This window comes from Hippocampus guttulatus, chromosome 13 (assembly GCF_054856545.1).
Source record: "Hippocampus guttulatus isolate MCC_2025c chromosome 13, RoL_Hgut_1.0, whole genome shotgun sequence".
NCBI classification, from domain to species: Eukaryota; Metazoa; Chordata; class Actinopteri; order Syngnathiformes; family Syngnathidae; genus Hippocampus; species Hippocampus guttulatus.
Genome location: NC_141273.1, coordinates 10238519 through 10261978, shown reverse-complemented (window position 1 = coordinate 10261978; position 23460 = coordinate 10238519). Strand labels below are relative to the sequence as shown.

Genomic DNA, 23460 nt, shown 5'->3' with positions numbered 1-23460 from the left:
CTGCTGAGATGAGGATGCATGAAAGAAACAGACAAAAGGGGGGGGGGGGTGTTTGAATGAGATCCACTGTATTGTTGTGCTCACTGTGTGGAGATATTGGTGTCAGGAGGCCTCACAGTGACATAGGCCTGGGCTCAGACTTCTCTCAACCTTCACATTGTGGACTGTAAAATAATAATGGACAAAACGGACTTGCTTGTAATTGAGACACTTTTTTTAATGAACAAAATCATTTTCCTTGCTGTTTCTTTTTCAAAGGCATCAATGTTTAAAGAGTGTCTACAAACCAGACAAGTCACAGCAGACTACAATTGTTATTTGCAGCCCTCCGTTTAGGGGATCAAAAACAGCCTGGTGTTTTATTGATGGGCTCTTCCTAGAAAAAAAAAGTACTTGTAAATTTAGTTGGGGCAGGCAGTCTGTGGGGATGAAATATTTACAGGCAACTAAATATTTCAGAACAGCACCATGTCAATATACCTTCAGTGCAGCATCCCGTGGAGGTTTTATCCCTTATTTACTGCGGCTGCTGTGATTATACGTGTTGACCTTGATCAACAAAACCTCCCGGTTGGCAGTCTGACTTAAATAAACTCGGCCTAATAGGCTTTATTTGCTCGTCGACGCGAGCGGGCTTCTTGCGGTTGATGCAAATTGCGAGCTTCTTGAACTGCACGCTTTTTTTTTTTGTTTTACTTTTTAATACAAGACGACGCGTCTGCAGTAAACCAGCAAGAGAATGAACAGCTTCCTGCGCAGAAGGCATTTCATAACCCCCGCATCAAGCGTCTATAATTCATGCACAAAGAGCCCGAAGGGGCTACAGCACCGCGCGCACTCACTAGGACTAACGTGTGTGTGCGCGCGCGCGTCACTGTGAAAATAATATCAGGCCTTTCCGTTAGAATGAACTTTACTACTGTATCCAGCCATGAAATAATCTGACCCGACACTTCAAACCATCTGCGCTATCTATCCGCCCTCTTATTTACCAAATCAGCCTGAGCACAAAACGGAGTGTGGATGATACGAAAGCCTGCCAGGGACGTGATCACCGTACATATACTGTACACACACACACGCGCGCGCGTCTCGAGTGTACTTCAAGGTAGCATCGATTATCCACATATTGATAGATGTACTTTAGTGTGAAGTATCAGAATACAAAAAAAAATCAGGTTTTCAAAGGTACTGCTTTGAGATAGAAGATGCACGTTGTAATTAGAAACAGGAAATTCAATGTCACGATGATCCTCGAATTTGCAGTCTGAACTGTTTTCAGTTCTGTAAAATCGTGTTGCGGTTGTGAATTACAAAGTATCGCTTTTATTGTAAAATCATCCACCGCGTAGAAAGAGCTTGTTTGGAAACCGCACGGCTCAACGTCTAAGGACGCCCTGCAAAAAGGTCAAAATGTTTCTATACAGTATTAGCTTTTGAGAAGGGAGGCGCTGTGATGTATCTTCGCGCCCGATTGGGCCAACTTGACAGTGATTGACGTGCAGCCATGGCAACCGGGCAGCCAATCTGCCAAGTCCAATAGGAAATTATCAGAGGGGCTTGACTATCTTTTTCTCCCCCTTAAAAAAAAAATACACCTCCGCTCCTGCTCGAATCCTCTCCTTCTCTCGATCCCAGCCCACGTTGATAAATACGTCGCCGCGCCGCCGTTCGTTCTCAGGTCCTTCCGAGCCTTTTGCCCACTAAGTTTAGCCAAAGCGAGGATGCGGTAGGTTGCCCCCGCCCTTTCGGCGACATCGTTCCTCGTCATCTTCCTCGGTTCGCTTCAACTTTGGGGATTGCCTTGTTTTTGTGTTTTGAGTGGGTGTGTGCGTGCGTGCGTGCGTGCGTGCGCGCGCGCGTCTCGCATTGCCTTGGCGCGCGTGGAGAAGCCGACGGAGACGACGCGGAGGAGAGAGAGGAGCTCTGAGGGGGAGACCCGGGAGAAGCCTCCATGTTTCAGCTGCCCATCTTGAATTTCAGCCCCCAGCAGGTCGCCGGGGTGTGCGAGACTCTGGAGGAGAGCGGCGACGTGGGCCGCCTCGGCCGCTTCCTTTGGTCGCTGCCCGTCGCCCCGGCTGCCTGCGAGGTGCTCAACAAGAACGAGTCGGTGCTGCGGGCCCGGGCCGTGGTCGCCTTCCACACGGGCAATTTCCGCGAACTCTACCACATCCTGGAGAACAACAAGTTCACCAAGGAGTCGCACACCAAACTGCAGGCGCTTTGGCTGGAGGCGCACTACCAGGAGGCCGAGAAGCTACGGGGACGCCCGCTGGGGCCGGTGGACAAATACAGGGTGCGGAAGAAGTTCCCGCTGCCCAGAACCATTTGGGATGGCGAGCAGAAAACCCACTGCTTCAAGGAGAGGACCAGGCACTTGTTAAGAGAATGGTACTTGCAGGACCCCTACCCGAATCCCAGCAAAAAACGGGAGCTTGCGCAGGCTACCGGACTTACACCCACACAAGTAGGAAACTGGTTCAAAAACCGAAGACAAAGAGACAGAGCCGCGGCTGCCAAAAACAGGTGAGATCGCGCATTTGTGGTTCTTTTCTTTCTTTCTACAATTTTAGCTCGAGCGCTATTTAAGTAGAACCGAAATCTGTATTCATTTCATTTTAGGCTGCCTCATAAGAATATGATTTGTATCATACGTGATTCTAGTATTGAAACTGCATAACTGAGAAAACAGTTTCATTCTTATTTCTTGTAAAATCCCGGAAGACATTGTGAGCAGTGCTTTCGTTACAATAATAACGATATTTATTTTTTAAAATATAACGTGAGACTGTTACATTTTATTTGTATCCACGGGCTTGGCGTGCTGCTGTCACTTAATGCACAATAATAAGAGCCCAACTAAAGTGGCCGATCTCTGATATATTGTAAGGATTTAGTGTATGTATGTGATTCCATCATGATGATCTTTTTATTGCAATTAAATCAAAAGCTATCGTCAATTTGTTTTCCGGCAAAAAAGAAAAAGGGGCAAGTGCATTTTTTTAGTAGAGGAAAATGCGATGATTTGTTTTTGCCGTACTATACAGGTTAGTGATTCTTTGTGACGTTCTCTTGTCCAGGCTTCAGCAGCAGGTCCTATCCGGGGGCTCTGTTCGCTCCCTGGCCGACGAGGACGGCACCGTGGACCGTCTGGGTAACGCGTCCAGTCCGGAGGCGAGCCTATCCAGCAAAGCGGCGGCCTCGGCCATCTCCATCACCTCCAGCGACAGCGAATGTGACATCTGAGCGCTCACCGGCTCAACTCTCCATGAATGGAAGCAGCGAAAGAAAAATAAAATAAATTAGTGGGCGATTAACGAGGGAAAGACAATCAAATACAACGACTCATAGTGCCTGCGTTGAGTTACACACATGCACACACACACAAGTACACGTGGATATTTGACGCCTGCCAAATACATGGATCTGTGAGGCCTATACTTTTATTTGCATTTGACCCACGGAGGACTGATAACTTCCCCATTGAGATGGAAAAAAAAAACAGTATAGCGAGCGCCTATATAACCTACTGTTTATCCGTGGGTATTTCATGTTGAAAAGAACTGTGCTATTTTTACGTTTCTTTCAAAAGTTTTATAAATAATGCTTATTTGCTTATTTAAAATCATCTGCTCTGTCTTTTGGATTTCATCTTCATTCGCTTGGTGTTTTTAATACTTTACCTTGTGCACAGGTGAACCTGTTGAGCATGCGCGCTTTAGTGACATTGTGTTTCAAATCAAAGGTGGGGGGAAAAAACAAGTAACTTAATAAAATAATTGTGAATCGAGAGAGGGTTTTTTTTGTTTGTTTTCTGATTGGTGTTTGAGAAGACAAAATGACTGGATATTGAAACGCAGACAAAATTAATCCACGTCTTGATTGTAATGGCTGTCTCTCTATCCGTCCACCCCTCCGCTGTTCACGGCGAGTCCTAATTGACCAACATGCTGTGCGGGGTGTAATGCAGGGTGACAGTGAGAGGTCAGCGAGAGGCCGGCTCACTAACCCGGATGATGCGCGGGGAGAGATCATCATGCACATGAAAACACAGCAGACTGTCGACGTGCACAAGCCTCGCGTTGCCCGCACGGGCGAGCAGTCGTCGTCGTCGTCGTCCTCCTGGACGATGAATAATTTTGCACGCTTTTCCTTTTTGCGCGCTGCAAATGGACTATTTTGAAAGACAGCCTCACGTGACGTTACATTTGTGCGAACACAATTCTTATATTCACATGGGTCATGCGTGAAGGGTAAATGATTGAAGCATTTTGAGATTTCTTGTCAAAATGGCGTATGTAAGGGGGAAAATGTACAGTATTTCTCAACATTAAAATTTCACCTCAGTGACAATAATATTAATAATAAATACACTTACACCGTCCCCCCCTTTCTTGTGATTATTTCGAAAATATTCTCCCATCAACAAGCGTCAGGTATTTCTTGCATTTTTTTTTCTGCAACAGAAAACAAATGCCCCCACCTGGTAAGGATGAATCATGAACTGTACTACTGGTTGTCCATATATTAACATGGACATGTTGTGTTTTAAAAAAAAAAAAAATCTAGATGCGCAATGTCCGCCTTATCCGACAACATTATCCTCTTGATGACATCTATTTTTTTGTTCGTGCTTATACTGTAACAAAAAAGATAAAACGCAAATGTGCAAAATGTAGATTTTTTTTCACAAAAATATGATGGTCATCTTTTAAAAATCTACATTTACTGCATCCTCTTTAATATGGGACTGTGTGAATATTGTTCCATGCATGCATTGAAAGCAGTTAATTTTTCGTGCTATTACGACAAAAGAAACCATGGAAGCACAACTTGAACTCATCTTATGTTTCCAACGTTTAAAAAATGTCCTCATATCGATGTATGCTCTTTAAATTTGGATTTTTCTGAAATTATTGCCCAAAGTGCGGCAACTTTTTTTTCGTACTATATGACAACAAAATAAACCAGTAAAGGAATAAGCACGAGTTCCAGGTCAACGTTTGAAAAAAAAAAAAAGGTCTTATGTTGGCCATGGATTCAAAATGTCGACATTATCGCTTCTATTTCTATTGTACACTATTTTGACTTTAAAAGAGAACGTTTGGCCCCTCGGCGGAAGAGGTAGTCCAGGTTTACCATTTGCTATATTTATATATTGGCCATATGTTTTTAATACATTTGCAGCAGCATCCTTGATAGCGACTATTTTTTCCTGCCCGTGTGTGGTTTTTTTTAACCTGCATCTGCAGCATCCACGGCATCGCCCTATCAAGGGCAGCTAATTTTGGGTATCATTACAAAAATGCCCGACTAGCATCGTTCTTGTTCTGAGATGACTGCAGCATTTTTGTTTTTTCGTTTCGCCCCCCATTGTTACCACAGAAATCGAACAAATGCCCCCACAGCCCAAGTACGAGTTCAAGTTGAGTTTTTCCAAGTGATAGCGCGGACACCTGGCTGCCTTCTGTTTGCTGTGAATTAGCCCACAGTAACTTGTGAGCTGCACAAAAGGCTTTCAAACACAAGGCAAACGTGTGTGAAGAGAGCGGCAGGAAACGGGGTGAGCCCACATGAAAGTGGGGGTCGCGAGGCTTTTGCTCTTCATTTTTGGTGGCTTCTCTTTTGGGACAGAATGTCGGAATATTTCCGTTTCCATTGAAAGGAAGAGGGGGGGGGCGGGATTTGGGGTGTTTCGCTCGGTCAATAAGGTTGTCAAACTGGTCAGCGGTAATCACTGCTAATGATGGCTCTGAGGTCCCCCTCTTGAACAAAGGGGCCCTGCCGCTGCTTTGTGAGGGGTCCCAAGCCAAAGAAAAGCCTCCTAGTGTGATGTATGTCTGCACTGTGGTCTAGTAGTGCATTAAAAAGGTTTTAATTACCATTTAAGGTTTTTTTTTCTGCCTTGGTTTCCCAACCTCCCGAATGTCCAGAATCAGAATCAGAATCAGAATCAGAATCATCTTTATTGGCCAAGTATGTAGAACACACAAGGAATTTGTCTCCGGTATAACACGCTGCATTAATATCATCGTAAACAACAAATCATTGAACCATTTTAGAGTAACCAGTAGCAGTATTTGTAGTACAAGAAGAGTGACTACGTCAGTGACTGTTTAAGGAGTTAATGGCTAGAGGGAAGAAGCTGTTTAAGTGTCTACATGCACTAACGTTCTTCAATTTATGTTTGTGGATCACGCCTGACTTTCCACACATGGTGCACTTGACCGTTTAGACCGGCGAATGGTTGCTTGATCACTCTTTTTGCCCCAGTTGTATGCTGAAGGTCAGCCTGCACCATCGACTATCTGCATGTCGTGTCTGCATGCTCTTGACGATATAGCATTGACGGTATTGATGTCAAAAGCCGCTCTAAGTACTCCGGATGCACGTGGTGGATGCACAACCTCCACCTGCACTTGTGAAAGTATAGTTGCACGAGAAGCGTTTGTTGGATTTAAATACGATATTTAAAGCACTTGTGATTGTATTTATTTAACAATTACAAAATAACAAAAAAGAGTAAATGTAATGAAAACACATACATTGTAATTCAAGATAAAATGCTACATGAATCGAGATATCTCTGAAACATATTCGCTCAAAAACCTCGGCTACCTCTTTGGCGTTGAAACATTTACTCAACATGAGGTGAGAACATTCACACGTGAGGAGTGAATCTTGGCGAGAAAACAACAGTGAATCGAGACCATCCATCCAATCAATTTAGAATCGTAATGTACAGCCACTCTGTCAAGTATTTTCGTTATCTTGTCAGATCCTGACCTGTTTATCGGAAATATTGCAAGAAATGAAATGTTTTTTTTCTGGAGACAAATTGATTTTTCAGCGACATATTCGGTGTAAAAATGGCCTAGTCAACTAAACATTAAAAAAAAATAGGAACATTTATTTTGGGCCAATATCACGCCATCCGTAACGTCATAGAGATTTGCTAATTTTGTTCTTCCTCGCCATAATTCTTTTCCCTGCAGGGGGCGCACTTGAATGCTTACGCCACAGATGCTCGCGTTATTATAGTGACGTGTCCGATTGTCCTGTAGTCATCCGAGAAAACGCCTTCCATTCTCCCACATAAAATATGTTTCAGATAATCAGGTTAAGGGAAAAGCAAACAAACAAAAACGAACCGCCCAATGCAATTGCAAATTGAATCACTCGAGCATACAGTGGATGCAAGGTGCCAAAGAGACGTCACCAATGGCGTGCTTAAGAATACTGTGGCACAGTCATGCTTTGTAACCTTGTGAATACAAGAACATCACTTCTCTCTGCCATAATCAAGGTCAGTTTTTATGCAGGAGGAAAAAACATATTGTAAACATTGCACGAAGAAGTAAACTGGGAACAAAATTGTATTAATACTGCGGTTACGTAACACGCGATTGGAGAGAGACCATTTCCATTGAAGCAAATTCCTCTCATTGTCCCAAGCACCAAAATGAGCCATCATTCGTGTTACTGCATTTTCCATGCACGTGCCACTTCAGCCGGAACCAATTAAAGGCTCACTTTTATGTGATTGTGTGTGATATGCCATATTGCGGCACCATTTTAAACACGCATCAATGTTCAGAAAGCCTCGAGATGTTAGAATACTAATTAATCACAAATGTTAAAAAACAAACTCCAATGTTGGGAAAAGTAGTTAATTCTGGAGCTCGACACTGTGGAAGTTTTCTGATGCATACATACAGAGCAAGAAGTAACATTGTTGCTTTTAAAGATATATTCCAACGAGGGTTGGGATATTATCAGAATAAAGACGTCATTTTTTTTCCACAACCGATCAAAATTCTCACACAGCCTCGATCTCTTTATACGCTTGCATGAAATATTTGTTCGACATATGCTACGCCTACATGACCGAATAAACCGTTTAACTGGTTGTACTGAACACACGTTTCTTTCTCATCATATTATTGTAAGTATCATGTCACTATATATTTTCTAGTCACTTCGTTGTTTGTCGTATAAAATCTTTTCCCCGTAAAATTACGTGAAAACGCATAAGACTGAAGACAAAAGTCATCATCTTCCTTGTTTAGTTTTGGCGACATTGGTGATGATTTACGTCACGCGGTATTACCACATTATTAAATAAATATAAGTAAATAAATCAATAAAAGCAAACAATGACATTTTAAAAATGACCTAATTTCCGTCAACTTAATGCTGTTTTCTTGTAATATTACAACTTTATTCTTATATTTTGCTTTTCTCCTTTTACATTGTCCTTGTAGTGTATGTTTTCTCCTGTAAAACGAGGACTTTTTTAAAATCTCGTGTTAACACGGTATCTTATAAAATGTTGGCATTACATTGCGCAAAATGCAATCATGGAGAGGTTTCAGATTGTTAAATGAAAGTGTCACCATCTGAACTCGGTTGAGGTAACAGGCCCTTTTCGACTTGAGAAAAATCTTCAATATACATGTAGTCTGGACTAAACATTTGAAAATGCAGTTTGTTATTTCAATGTATTGGTTGTGCTTCAATAAGAAACACGATGTTCAAGTACGCTTACAGTGCATGGTATAAGTTGGATTGTGACTTTTATTATTATTATTATCTACTGACTCAGCATTACAACAAATATGCCAGTGCTCCCATATTGTGCTTCATGCACATGAAAAACTGCGACACAATTTGGAAGTCAATTTCAATGTGTGGCTAAAAAATGCATTAGCATCTTGTCGTCCTTATTAATTTATGGAAAAAAGGGTTCGGTTTTCTGCACCACTTTATGATCACGTGACAACTCATTGCTATTAGAATGTACACAGGAGTCAGTATATTTTACAAGGGCTCCTGTTTGTCACCTTTTAAGGCCACACACAGTTTACTCTTTCCAAAGTCAAACTCACAATAACTGTTTTGTTCCAGCGGTCACCGAATGAATTATTGATTTTGCACTATGGGAAACATTGAATTCATATCCTCATATCAGACGAAAATCACACATTAACAACCGTTCCATCACTACCAATTCATCTGAGTTTTTCCCCCGCAGTTCTTCTTATGCAATGTGTCAGTAGCGACATCTGCTGGAGATTTTATTTCACTACATCCACAGACGCTGCCAACGTTGATTAGATTTCAAGGAATTCAAATCAGAGCCTGGCAAAGTTAATATGTAATATTAAATTCCCTAATAATAATGAGGGGAAACCACCTTTGTCTCTTCATAAGATGGCTCTCTTCTATCATCATATTATACTATCTATCTATCTATCTAGCTAGCTATCTAGCTAGCTAGCTACATAGATGTGTGTGCGTGTGTGTGTGTCCATCTATCCATTTCCTGCACCGTAATATTCTCACTGAGGTCGAAAAATAGAATTTATTAATTTTTTAATTCTATTTTCTTCTTTCTCGCCTAATATAGAAATGATATACAGCTAAACTTGGCAATATCATCGGCTGAGCGCCGATGGAGTCGAACAAAACTTCTGCGCGCTAAATGTCTGAAAACTCCAACCAGTCGCCGCCAAAATTCATATGAACATTCCCACTCTTGTCCACTTCAACCCGTAAACATATAAAAACAATGTGCACGATAATTTCAAGTTTATGTACAGTAGGTGATCAGGGTTTTCCTCGTAGGAGCTCTCATTTAATGTCAATAAAATCCGAAATATTGTGCTGATTACTTTTATATTACCACCGGTCGAGGTGGACACGGGTAAAGCTGTACATATACATTTTGGTGACTATTGGTCACAGTTGTCAGACATTAGATGACAATAACAGAACATGACAAAACAAGCCGGGAAACAATTTTACGATGCCTCAATGGCGTTGACAGGCTGAGATGCAAAAACGTACGTTAAGCCCATAGAAAAAAAACGTATGATCAAATTGACTCAAGTAGCAGATCAGTCCCTTTTAATCCAATTTGTATTTGTTTTGATCCAACTGTATTTCAATCGTAAAATATAACCCGTTGGACCATTCTTGGCCACAAGGGGGTGCTCAAGCTCCACAAGAAAAAAATCTGCCGCTGCGGATTTAACGCCGCGCAGGTTACGTGTAAATTAAATATATATATTACAACAAGAGAACACAATGTACAGACAACATACCTACAATGTGCCTTTTTTAAAATTTAAATATTGCTATATCATTTCTCAAACGGGCGTCTTCACTGGGAGGTTGGTTCTTCGACAGTACTGTACATGAATGAAAAGAGCTTCAAGATGTTTGACTCGCGTCACACACAATCTCACGTGAATTTTTGTCTGAGTGTGAATGAGTGGACACATTAAACAGTACAGGGTGTGAATGTACATGTGTGAGAAAGTGTTAAGGCAGAGACCAAGGGCACCAGTTTTGATTTTAATGTTCTATATTTATAACTCTCAGGTCTCTCGTTTCTGCAGCTGTTGCCAAGTTGAAGTTCAGCACCTTGAGCCCTTCTCAGTCATGGTCTGGGGTCAGAGTTATAAACCTGCCAAACACTGAGACAGAGAGGCCGAAGCAGACACTCAGGCTGTCAGCTCAGATGTCTTTGCTTCAAGAGGTTGAAACCCACTCGCTGTTCTAAATTCTTCTATTTAGACCAGGAGTCACCAACCTTTTTGAAAGATAGAGCTATTTCTAGAGTACTGAATAATGTGAAGGGCAACCAGTTTGATACTACTGGAAAAAAAGAATGCTCAAATTACCTTTGAATTTGTTTTATTGTTAATGATTAATTAATTAATGATATTACACGAAGGCCAAGTGGAATTTGTAGGTGTTTATTTAAAAAGTAATGGACAGGAAATGTAAGGGATAGGAAGATGTGCGGGAAGGAGGGTGTTGTAGCTAAGATACATTACTTTACAAAAGCCTTAGGCATCCATTTTCACTGAGTAAAACTCTAAATGGGACATCTCGTCTTGTCTAGCCCTTGTACATGAGCCAGTAACTAACCTGCAAACTATTGAACATGGACAAGCAAACATTAAGTGTGATGCGGTATGATCGCTAGGTATTTTTGGTAGGCTTGATTGGTTAGTGGATACATAGGAAGGAAACTAGGTATGCTACATAAATGCATTTGCTAGCAGGTTGATAAGTGTGTTAGATAGGGTTGGTTGTCTGGTATGGTAGGAAGCAATGTAAGTAGCTGTGTTGTTTGGTTGATGCATGATCAGAGGGTCCAAGGCAGCCCGAGTGGCCACTTTGCTGCACCCAACATTACTTCATCTGCAAATGAGGACCTTTTTTGAGTTCCTTTTAATCACCATTTGTGTGTGCCGATCTCCTGCATGGACTCCAGCGAGTCAGTTATGCTTCCGCCATGGAGACAGACCACTGGCCTCTCCTGTGCTGAATTGAAAGGTAATGAATGGGGCCGCTTTGACTGACCGGCAATCGAGTCGGCTGTGTTCAGGTCGTTAGGTGTGTTTGGTAGGGTTGGCTGAGAGAAAGGTGGAAACCAGGGTACAGTAAATAAATGTAGGGCAGTGTTTGGAGATTGATAGGGTATAGCTATTTGAGTGGTAGCTTTAAGGTGCAGACAGGGTGATACAAAAAGGAAATAAATAATGCTGGAGGGGTTTCCTAACCCACTCGCTTATCCGCTTATCCTCACTAGGGCAGTAGGCGGGGCACACCCTGAACAGGTTGTCAGCCAATCGCAGAGCACACACAGACGTACAACCACTCACACTCACTGTCACACTTGGGTGTGCTCCATTAACCTGCCATGCATGTTTTTGGAATACCGGAGTACCCGGAGAAAACCCACGCAGACACAGGGAGAACATGCAAACTCCACACAGGAAGGCCGAAGCTGGAATCGAACCTTGCACCTCTGCACTGCAGGGGCAGACGTGCTAACCACTCGAGCACCATGCCCTTGTTCATTCAACTTTTTTTGTTTTGTTTACAGTGAAGGATTGACTAGTACTGCATGTTAGGCAGGTACAGTAATAGTGAAAGGACCAGCATAAGTATTTCATCTGCTGTGCCCAGATGCCTGCATCATTCAAATACTGTACATTCTGTGAGTGTTTAAAGCAAACCGGTTGGTTGGACATCAAACATCTCTTGGTTCTCTCCATCCTGCATAACAAGATCTGGAGCATGACTGTAGGTTGTGGAATGGTAAGGGCTCTTTCCCGGAGAGGCCTGCTGGAAAACACTGTGGAGGAATGGGTGCGTTTATTTTACTTCTTGCATGCGACTCCATGCAAGGAGGAGTTCATCACCTCGGCAACCTTCACCTCCTCCCTTCCCTCACCGTTTGGGGAAGCAATCTCTTCCTAACTAATTCCTTGTTTGGATTCTGCGGCCTCTCTCCTGTTCCTCCCCTTTGCATCCATCTTTCTCTCCCTTTATGTCCCTTTCACCACCAGCCTCCTTCCTCTTCTATCATGCGCTAACAAAAATTGGCCGAGGAGCATTTACATTTTTTTTTTTTTGCTGGCCTTTTGTCCCCTGTTCAGGGAGACGTTTGGCACACAGAGGATCATATTACAACTTTCATTTCCTGAATGTTTTTTTTTTTAGCATGGAACCAAGAGGTTTTTTGTTTTTTTTAATCTGGCCCCGCAGTACAAAGATGGAGGGTGATGGCAGCTCAGATTCGGGGTGCTGTCACTCCAACCTTTGCAGACAAATAAGTGGACATAGCTGCAGGGTTGTGAAGGAAGATAGAGCTGCAGTGATGTGATGTTTGGGCTTGGCCGGTATGTTTAGAAAGGAGGCGGTCCTTCAGCTATTTGTGAGCCCCATTGATGGGTGACGTGATGTCCCTCAGGAGTGTGAGGTACATTTCACTGTCCCATACTCCTTCCTCTTGCTGCATCTCATAACCCTTCCCCTGCACAAATCCAACCAGAAGCAGTGTCTGGTCAACTCTGCCAGAAAAGCTTTGGAGTGGTAACAGTCATCAATTATTGATCATATTGTGTGTGTGTGTGTGTGTGTGTGTGTGTGTGTGTGTGTGTGTGTGTGTGTGTGTGTGTGTGTGTGTGTGTGTGTGTGTGTGTGTGTGTGTGTGTGCGTGCGTGTGTGCGTGTGTGTGTGTGCGCGCGCGCTGTCCCACGCAAGTGAATTTCTATAGGTGCTCAGTTGGCAGCTCTGGTTGCAAAGGGTGGAACAGCATCAGGAACGTCTGTATCATTCTGAGCCAAGACTTAAAAAAAAAAAAACTTCTTTCAAAATCCATAAGGCAAACTGCAGCAAACCTTTTTTTTTCCCCTCTTCTTCCAAAGTCGCATGGATATCCGATTCTCCACTGCCAAAACCAGATTTTGGATCTGGCAGGACTTGATATATGACCTCTATGGAGCCTCCCGGGCACATTTTTTTTCTCCAGTCCTCTTTTCGACATTACTCATATGTCTTATCTTGTCTTAGAAAATGTTCCACCTCTCACCTAGTAATGTATACGATGGTGCCCTGCATTTGACATACAACATGCTATCTAACACCCTAATAGTCAGGGATCCGTTGCTGAGTCAACTCCTCATTCGACCCCTCTTTCGAATTCTTTGTGCCTCTGGGTTAGCCATCACTCAGCCAGCCGGGAGAAGGAGAATTCTTTCAACTTAGTCACGTTTTGCTTCCTCTTGGAGGAACGGTTTCCTACTCTTGTGAGTTTTTAACCCAATACGGCCTCATTACAGTAATTCATTTTTGGGCGGGGTGCGGAGAGGAGGGGGTGGGGGGAGTTCATTCAATCACATAGTCTGGCCATGGACTGCACAATTTTAAAAGTATTGTCTCAAATTGCAACTCCCACCGTATGTGTTAATAGCATACGATGGAAAGTCAAAGCCAATAATTGTAACGCTCATACTCCATAGACCAGCGGTCTCCAACCCCTGAAGCTGGCCAGTTTGAAGGCTGCTGCAGACTGAGAGTCGCCATTACTCACACTTAACATCAGAATTGTAACTCTTAGATTTCAATCAGGAGTGAGGATAGATTCATGAGGTCCACCGCTATGTGTAAGCCGCCATTTAGCGAAGAGCCGTGACAATGCTCCGGTCACACACAGATTGCTGCGTCCTTTTCCACACAGATAGGTCTCCATATCAGATATGAGTGCGCCATAGGGAAAGAGAGCGGTCGCTTGGCAGTGAATGGAGTCAGCACAGGTGGTCAATTTACAAAATGTTGCCAGTCCATCATTCGTCATGTGTCAGCGGCCTGGAGTCCGTAATCCCGAGTCTGTAATCTTTTCAAGGCGAACCAAAGTAATCGCCAGTCGGTGAGTCCGTCATGTTATTGTATCCGCCTACGTGAAACGGGCGTCCGTCAGTGACGTACTGATGGACCACCTCTGGGACTCCACCCACAAGTCTCTCTTTTTAAACATGCCGTCTTAGCGTGTCTATGAAATTACAAAGGGTTAGGGTTAGGTGACCCTAACTCTAACCCTGACCCTATCCCTAACACCGTTCTAAACATCTTGTCATTATTCGAGATTTGAACTGGCTCCTGTTTAAAAGTTGGCCCATTTAGAATTTGACTTTAAACTGCCTTAATTGAACATTTTAGAGTCTGTGTGCACAAGACTGTTTTTGACAAATAACAGATTAAAAATTGAACATGACATGACAACAACGTTTCGGGAGGCTACAGAGCAAACATTTGAAAACGGGCCTTGAATAGGAAAATTATTGGAAACGATAGCATTGCCATTCTGGTGGCAACAGTCGTCTAAAAAAATGAAGGATGCGTGTCTGAGTTATACAGTAAGTGTAGTCTGGCAATGCTCGTGTACATCACTATTAAATCAATGAGAGCGGAGCACGGCGCTGTCGAAACAATGTTTACACCACCAGCAAAGGGACATTTACCACATTGCTGTGGCCAACAATGTAGCATGACTTAACACATTCAAAACACACAGAGCACTGTATTCAGTAGCCGGGACCATCCGTAAGGACATGCATGTAGTTTGTCTTTGTCATTGCGAACTCCTGGACATTGCGCATGACGGCGTTTGTAGTTCATTTTGCATGTCTGTGTGAACTATAATAATGTTGGCATTGTTCTCGATCCCTAAAAAATTTCAATCACTAAAGAGAAAAACATTGCAAGTTCTTGTCGTGTAAGCATAGCCTTGCAGACTTGCACTTTCTTTCACTTGCTTTCTCACTTGCTTTCTCACACACACACACACACACACACACACACACATCCACGCCTGCATGTGCCTTTCGGCCAGGCAAGAACATTTGTCAGATCCATGCATCATTGGTAAGAAAATCTCTCTCGACTACCCCCTTCCCTCCGCTCTAAGGCAGGCCTGAAAAGATCCTTTTGTCCCTGATCAACCCCCCCCCTCCCTCCCCACATCCCCTTCCCTTCGTCACCTTCCTCACCGCCCTCCTCCACCTTGTGATTATTACGGTACCTGGGAGCGTCTCACATGTGCGGTAAGGCTAGCCGACCTTCTGCCAGACCACGTACGAGGCCGCTCACCCCAGAAAGTGTTCATAGAGCAGACGCGCGCCCTTCCTGGTGCCAGCGCAAACATCAGCGTGAGGCCGACTGCGCAAGCTCACGCTCGCCATGTTTATTTGCACACGTCCGGGCCCTTCCTGCTGTTGATTTAGAGCCACTGCCACTTTACAGGCATGACAAATGAAATGCCCCGTTGATGACTCGAACCCTGTTTGCCATCAGCAGCTGTTGTTGCTGGCAGCGACGAGCCCAACCTGCGCTTTTTTGTCACTAAACGCCTGCTTGCCGATGGAGGCCTCGTGCGGAGAGACACATTGCGGCTGATATGCCGCATAGATTTATGAAAGCAACCCCCCCCCCCCACCCGCCCCACCCGATTCGGAAACGAGGGATTTGAGGGTGATTAAAAGCAGCGGGTGCGGGTTTCCATATTGGATTGATTTTAGTCTTTCACACATCCTGAAGGTGACTGATGGCCTCTCACTGTCATGTGGCCCGCAGAGCCTTTTTAATCCTGGCTGTGTCTCTGCCGTTCTGGACATGTTGTCATTAGATTAACAGGTATGAGGAGTCACGTCGGTGGCTTTGTGATCACCTGTTTGTTAATTTGTGAATATTTAGCCACGGTCTTGTGCCAAGAAGCAGAGGCACACGCCGTATGATCGGGTCATCAGAAGCTCGGCTCTCTGCTGACCTCTGCCGAGTGCCAAGCGTCGTTTATGTTCGGCTATTGCGTTCGATCGCACAGAGCAGCAATACAAACCATCGCGGTCTACCTAATGCGTTCATCAACACGTGTTGAGTCACTTGTTTATAATACGCAGCTCTCGGTCGCACTCATTTTGTGTCTCCAAAGTCTCCTTCTTGTTTTTCCGCTGTATTAGAACAGCGGTTCCCTCCCAGTGTGCCATGGCGCATTAGTGTGCCTTAAGAGACTATCCAATTTCACTGAATCGGTCTGAAAATGATCATTTATTTACAAATGATGTGTCTTTGTCCATCCATCTTTGCCAGCGATAGAAAAAATGGAATGCTCTTTCGCTCGATATTGACCCGCAGATCCATTTGGTTTGGTGGTATGTGCAGAGAGATTTTTCACAAGCGTCACATGCGTGTTGGAAAACACCGCATTCGGCTCTGTCGTTCAGACCAAACACTTCGTCTTCTTCACCTGACACTCACCAAAACATGTTTGTGCCCAGTCATGCGTCATGGTCCTGTGCTAAGACTTTGAACAGGACCAAGCAGTCATTTGTTGAATATTTTAGATGTAATAAGATCATGAGGGTGAGTTCGGGGAAGGTCATGGCGTAATTGAAACCGGAACATCTCCTGCACTTTTTTTTTTACACCACCGCTTGCTTGTCGCCATTGTCAACATTTATCTGAATGTTGAATCGTTTAATATGCCTCACCTTGGTGGTGTTTGGCAACTTTTTAAACTCCACTTCTACAGTTAGTCACATTTTTCCAATTAATTTACATTTGGTGTTATATTGATTCTTTTACTTGTGATTGAACATGTTTGACAGCACTAATTTTCCCATTTTTATCTGGACAGATGCCCTGAAAAAAAAAATCACATACCAGCCGAACACGTAAGAATCTGCAGCTATTAGTCTTTCCGGGGCTGTAAGGAACGTTATGGAGCGACGTGATGATGCAAAATAGCTGGGGGCGCCCACCCACTCACCCCCAAAATGAAACTGGGTGCTGCGTCCCTGCAGCCCGGCAATCTTTGCAATCAGGCAGTAATGCTAACAGCAACTGTTTCAGATTATGCTGCAGGAAATCCTCGGTGCTCTCTGCTCGAAACAATTTACCCTGACATGAGTGTGTGGGAGAGTTAGGGGGGGGGGGGGGACATCTTCTTTATATTCAGGGCCCATTCTGATAACCTTATCTCCCCCACAATAAATCTAAAAATATGATGGATTATTTGTAATATTATTTTAGCCAGTTTTGAGAGTGCTAATATCTATCGCATGTTGGTTTGCACTGTATATGTATTTCATCAGCCAGTGAACTTGACCTTTATTTATGTTTTTTTTAACTTTCTCCAACAGGATGTTTGCTGTTTAGGTCTGAAAACGGACGTTCTTATAAAAGATGAGTGCTCACTCTTTCCCATGGCCCGCAATCGACAAGACGAACTCAATAGCGAAAAAAAAGCATGGCAGAGTAGCAAAAAAAAAAGTAATTCGTCACCCCTGCCTGCAAAACAAAAAACAAACAAACAAAATAAAACCCGCACCTGAAACAAAAAAAATGAATCGGCGTTTGTTTCCCCTCGTCGAGTACATGAGCAACTGTTCTAACAGGACCTAATAGTTTTATCGAGATTTAAAATTAACCAAACAAGCAATCTACTTTTCAGCTTTTTTGTTTTCTGCCACGTGTTAACTTGTGGCGATGAGATCTAGAAGTTTTTCGAATCGTGCGCAAAAATGAACATCAGCGAGCGAGAGAGAGAATGTTTTGTTTGTTTGTTTACCACAAATCCACAAATATAAACCACTCCAGAATGAGGTCAGACAAATCCATTACTTTTAGTTTTATTTGAAACTAATGGCAGGACCTGACTAGAATTATTTTAACAAAATATAAATTAAGAAAACGAGTAGTCCGCATAAGTGTTCTGTTCAGGGTTTTAGGTCTTGTTTGGGCTTTCATGTGCAAGAGATAATAAAAACCTCCTGTCGGGGCGATATACAGATTAAGCGCATAAAGGAATTTTAAGTTCAAATCACATTTAACGACAGGTCAGTCTATATAATAAGGTATAGGCTACAATCGTGTTATTTCGTACATCAATCTGACACACTCATCAGTCCTCTTTTGTATTTGGGTTTTTTTTTCTTCGTCGAATAAAATAGCGTCTTTAAGAGCCCAAATCCACAAGGCTGGAGGTTAGGGGTCCCAACAAGGAGTCCTGCAGCTGGTGCGGGTGTCCGTGCATGCCGTGCACCGGCTGTGGGGCCCCCAGGCCGGGCATGGAGTACGCGGAGGCCCCGGGGTGAACCATGTTGCCCTGGAGCAAAAGCGCAGAGTTCTGGTCGGGGCTCTGAGGGGGAGAAAATTCGTCCTCCGAGCTGGACATGAGCGATTTTCCTCCGTCCAGCGGGGACAGCTGGTTCTGTTTGTTGCCGCCTGCGTTGTTGTTTTCGCTGTTCTCCCTGCATGGGAGAAATGACACGACAGCATGGCCGTCAAATCAGGGTGCATCTTGTGATTTCGTATTGGCAATTCCGAGAGGACTTTCTTCACTCATACTCCTAATTGAATAATATAATAAATTTAAAAAAAAACAGAAATTGGAATAATCAAATAGGAAAATGTAAAACTGTATTTTGGAAGAGCAAAACTATTCGAGCGTGTGTTCTGCTTATTTTCGAATCCATGTACCCTTAAAAAATATTTGAACCACGGTGGTTGCGATTTCTAGCATGGACGTGGTTGGAGTACCTTTCCTTGGCCTCCGCGGCTCTGTCCCGCTGCCGTCTGTTTTTGAACCAGTTGCTGACCTGCGTGGTGGTCAGTCCCGTGGCCTCGGCCAGCTCCCTCTTCTCCCGCGGGGACGGGTACGGATTATGTGTGTACCACTCCCGCAGGACCCCCCTGGACTTCTCTTTAAAGCAGTAGCTGGTCTCCTCGCCGTCCCATATCGTGCGCGGCAGTGGGAATTTCCTCCTCACGCGGTACTTCCCCACGGCGCCTAGCGGCCGACCGCGCAGCTTCTCCGCCTCCACGTAGTGCGCTTTGAGCCACAGCTGCTGCAGTTTGGGGTGGTTGTGCGCGGAGAACTGGTGGCTCTCCAGGATCTTGTAGAGCTCCCGGAAATTGCCCCGGTGGAAAGCCACCACCGCTTTCGCCTTCAGGACGCTCTCGTTCTTGTGGAGGTGGTCGCAGGCGGGGAGCGACCACAAGAAGCGACCGAGCCGCTCCAGGTTGCCTCCCTGCTGCAGCACCTCACACACGCACGCCACTTGCTCCTGGGTGAAGCCGAAAGACGGTAAAATCGACATGATGGGAAAAGAAAATCCAACCCCCCACCCCCCAAATGGACGCTTATGTCTTCTTCTTTTCTCGTCGCGATGCAAATCCTTCCGCGTTGGGCCTGCCCACTCTCCTCTCCTCTCGATCTCCGCTCCTCGCCGCACTCCTTTCACTCTCCGGTAGATTTGGGATGTTGATTGTCGGGACAATTTGTTCCTCGAGGAGATATGTCAGGCTTAAAGGGAGCCCAGTGCGTTCCGGTGATTGGCTCTGCGTCTGCCCTGCACCCCTGTACAGCAGAGCAGCACTGACTTTGCAGCTCCGTTTCCTCCCCAGAGGCAGCGCGTCAGGGGCTGAAATAGGAGCGCGCCTCCACCTCCACCTCCACCTCCCGCCCCCGCGGCAGCTCCTAAACACTAATCAATTATTGCAGACCTCTTAAAGGCCGCATTAAACTGCTTCGATGATGTAGATATTATTTAGAGTCGGGATTAACATGAGCAGGGGTGAACTTTTCAAAATCGTAGTCATGCAAAAATCGGTACCGGATAAGCAAATTAAAGCGGCAAGATGTATTTGTTGGGCGCGGGGGTTCTTTTGATTGTTATAGTGAGTTTTTGTGCGTGCGGATGCGAGTGTATATATGTGTGTGTGTGTGTGTGTGTGTTGAGGCCTTTCTTGTTAACGCCCATCTCCCTTAATTACATACAGATTGTTGTATCTGCACTACCTTTTCACAGTCTAATAATTACCGAGGCCGTTTATTTTATGGGGTGATATAATTTAATAAGTTCCTATGATGGCGAGGTTTCGTGTCCCAGTAAGCACGTATTTTGTAAGACAAACCACAACTTGCCAAACGGTCTATAGACCACGTGTGTGTGTGGGCGAAGGGGGGGGGGGCGCATGCGTGTGTTTGTGCGTGTGAGAAAGAGACTGACACGATTCATTGGCTGTACAGTGTACAAAAACAAATCTCAATTGCAACTCTGACGCGTTAAATTTACTACGGTCCTAAAAGCGAGAGAGCGACCCTGATATGATTCATTTTGATCTACAAGGCTGCACAATCCAAAAACAATCTCGATGCAACTCTGTCGCATTAAATTGAAAAATAGGGCTACGTATCTTCGTAACACTTCAAATTTATATGCATGACGTCTGTTGAATTATGTCCACGAGGGGGGAAAAAAACCATCACGCTGAGTTATCTAAGCCGTTTCCTCCTTTATTTTTCTGCTTCATCATGTTTTTGTAGGGCGGTTTTTTCCCTCTAAATTTTCTGGCCTCGATTTCAGATTAGACCGTCGTGGCTCCATGCGGCGTTTTTTCGGTGGCCTGAAACACAAAACCGATCCATTAGTAAATGAGTTGGAGGTACCACATTGGTCCGTGTGCTGCAGCAGTTGTTGGTTCGAGCCTCAAGGATCACATTTCTTTGTCTACGCCCTGCACACTCTTGAAACCGGATTCCCCTTTTTTAAAATGCTTATATATTTAAAAATGAGATCGAATTTGTTGCGTTCGTGTTGCGTGGTTACATGTGTGCTCATATACTTAATTAAATCAATATGTTTTGATCAAAGTGTAGGTCATTAATATCAATTTAATTGTAACAAGTGTTCTTTTTTTGCCTTTACAAAGGTAAACTGGGGTCAAACTTGCCTGAGTGTTGTGATTTTTTAAATTGATTAATTCTTGATGACTTTTTACGATTTTTGTAAATGCTACTTGTTAGCAAAGGGAACAATTTTAGACTTTGATTTATATATTCAAACTTAACATTGGAGAAAGTCAATTTTCAATACGGTGTCATGCAAACACAGAATTGAATATGCACATGGATGTCAGTCATATATAGCGTTGCATTGCTCAAGAGCACTTGACCACGCTCCAAAGCAACCAGCAGCTTTCTTTATGAGTTGGTGGTTCTCTTCCCGTAAATCCAACCTCTCTGAAGGCAATGAATTTTGGAAAGAAATATGATAACAATTGAGCCAATATTATAATGATTATTGTGAGTTTTCGTGGATTAACTTTTCTTTTGAACACATATAAGGGTTCGAGTCTTTACATGATTTTTGAATTGCATTATCAAATGCCCTTGCAGGCCATATGTGACTCCACAGACTGTAGGACCCCCACTCGTGAATGAGGGAGGAGCTTGTGGTTGTCATGCTCTTTATGTACCTTTTTAAATGGTGCTGACTGAATTACTATAATAATAATAATAATAATAATCGTTGTGCTATATTATATCCGATATACATTTATAAAATTCTAACTGAAAATATAAATACACATACAAAAAAATCGTATCACCTGACAGGTAGAAACACAATGTTGTCTGATATTGATTCACAGATTGAAATCTACCAAAAAAAAAGAAAGAAAAAAAGATCAGGACTATAGACCGGTAAATAAAATGCAAATGATTTGGCCTTTGTATTGCAATCTGACCTGATGTGTGTATAAACACGTGCACGTTGCCGGACAGTATAACAAAAGGACATATGTGGCTGTGTAAAAGCTTGAGTGAATGAGCTGTCTGATGAGCAGCTCTCGGGTTTCTCTAATATCTCTACCACATTGCGACGCGCCTCCTCCTTTAACCCGAGCAGCCCGGGGGGCGAAATTATTTCAAGATGTCGACTCTCCATCGGCCACGGCCAGAGCTGAGCCCCCCCCCCCCCCCCCCCCCGCTCCCCACCCATTTTACCCGTGCAAGTAATGCAATCCTCGGGGATACTACAGGCTATCACTTGTTAGTGCTTTCTCAATATGATTTGCGGGGATTTACCGACTGAAGTGTTCCATGCGCGTGTGAGGGACAACACAATAACAAACATTTCAGTGTTCGTTTTCACCCTGTTCAAATACACCTGAGCTGCCCTGTTAAATTATTCCAAACGTATATTCATTATTAATTGTCCCGTTGGGACAGAAGTCTTTTTTCGCCGATCGTTGTCAGGGAAACCAATGAAATGCTACATTGCACCCCAGTCGAGAGGAGGAAAAATAAGAGAGACTCGAGCGGGAACACACAAGAGTACGCTTCATAAAAACGTCACCATCAAAAGGCTTCCCCATATAGCGGGGGTTTATATTTGTAAAATATGGAGGAAAAGTGAAACGGCTCACAGATGGTTTTCCCTCCATCTAAATCCAAAGTGCTATTTCAGCTGCATTGAGTGGAACAGCGTTGATGCTGTTTAAATTAGCCAGATAAAGTCCTGCAGGGAAGTTTAGTTTAGTCTGACTTTTTTTTCTTTTTCCTGGGCTGAGAGTGAATTCAAATCTACAGAAAACGTAGATTTGGCCTTCTCGATGTGCGTTTTTTGTACACCGCAACGATACGAACCCCCCCCCCCCCCCCCCCACGAAGTTGTCCATAAATGTTAATGATCAAATCAATTACGCCTTTCGTTGAGTGTGTCCCAAATAAAAAGGCAGACCCTTCTCCTCAAACACAACACAACTGTTGACATGAGTGAGTTAAATGAAATTGGAGCTGCAATTATCAGCTTAACAGAGTTTCCTGTCATGTTGGAAAATTAGAGCTGCTACAAGTGCACTTGGGGCTTCGACCCCCCCTCCTCATCAAAATCATTACGCATTTCCTCCAGAGGGCCAACTCCACAAATGCGTTGCAATTACAGCCTCGGCGCGTTTACGGCGCTGCGGTCCGTAAACACACCACCAGCAAACTATTTTGTTAGGGCTGGGGAGGTGTGTGTTTGGGAGGGGGGGGGGTATGTTTTTGGGTGCAGAAATAAACAAACAGCACGAGCTGAAAAGGACAAACACGACGAGATCGTTGTGGCGCTCGTGTGTGCATGCTGGCAGGGAGGGGGCGCCAAGACAATACTTTCACACAACTCTTATAGTAACTCCTTCAACGCGCGCGTGTGCGTGTGTGTGTGTGCGTGTGTGTGCGCGTGCGTGCGTGTGTCGTCCATCCCCCCTCCATCAGCTGTTAGCAGCACTGATCGTCTTTCCCACACTAACTCCTTATTCCTCAATATTGTTCCT

The 23460-nt window shown here is 44.0% G+C and overlaps 2 protein-coding genes across 2 annotated transcripts; one reads left to right on the top strand and one right to left on the bottom strand.

Annotated features, from left to right (window-relative positions):
* Positions 1–1504: 1504 nt before the first annotated feature.
* Positions 1505–3790, top strand: LOC147196276 (homeobox protein SIX6). The gene is made up of 2 exons (XM_086128079.1): positions 1505–2526; positions 3081–3790. The coding sequence occupies exons 1-2, from the start codon at positions 1955–1957 to the stop codon at positions 3244–3246; spliced, it is 738 nt and encodes a 245-aa protein (XP_085984205.1). The 5' UTR covers positions 1505–1954; the 3' UTR covers positions 3247–3790.
* A 14176-nt stretch (positions 3791–17966) lies between these two features.
* Positions 17967–19752, bottom strand: LOC147196275 (homeobox protein six1b). The gene is made up of 2 exons (XM_086128137.1): positions 18898–19752; positions 17967–18608 (listed from the first exon to the last, which is right to left on the bottom strand). Exons 1-2 carry the CDS (start codon positions 19455–19457, stop codon positions 18314–18316), a joined length of 855 nt encoding a protein of 284 aa, XP_085984263.1. The 5' UTR covers positions 19458–19752; the 3' UTR covers positions 17967–18313.
* Between the last annotated feature and the right edge of the window lie 3708 nt (positions 19753–23460).

Coding starts and splice junctions, on each gene's coding strand:
- LOC147196276 (XM_086128079.1), top strand. CDS start 1,955: ATGTTTCAGCTGCCCATCTTGAATTTCAGCCCCCAGCAGGTCGCCGGG. Junction 2,527..3,080: donor GCCGCGGCTGCCAAAAACAG/GTGAGATCGCGC, acceptor TCTCTTGTCCAG/GCTTCAGCAGCAGGTCCTAT.
- LOC147196275 (XM_086128137.1), bottom strand. CDS start 19,457: ATGTCGATTTTACCGTCTTTCGGCTTCACCCAGGAGCAAGTGGCGTGC. Junction 18,609..18,897: donor GCCGCGGAGGCCAAGGAAAG/GTACTCCAACCA, acceptor TCTCCCATGCAG/GGAGAACAGCGAAAACAACA.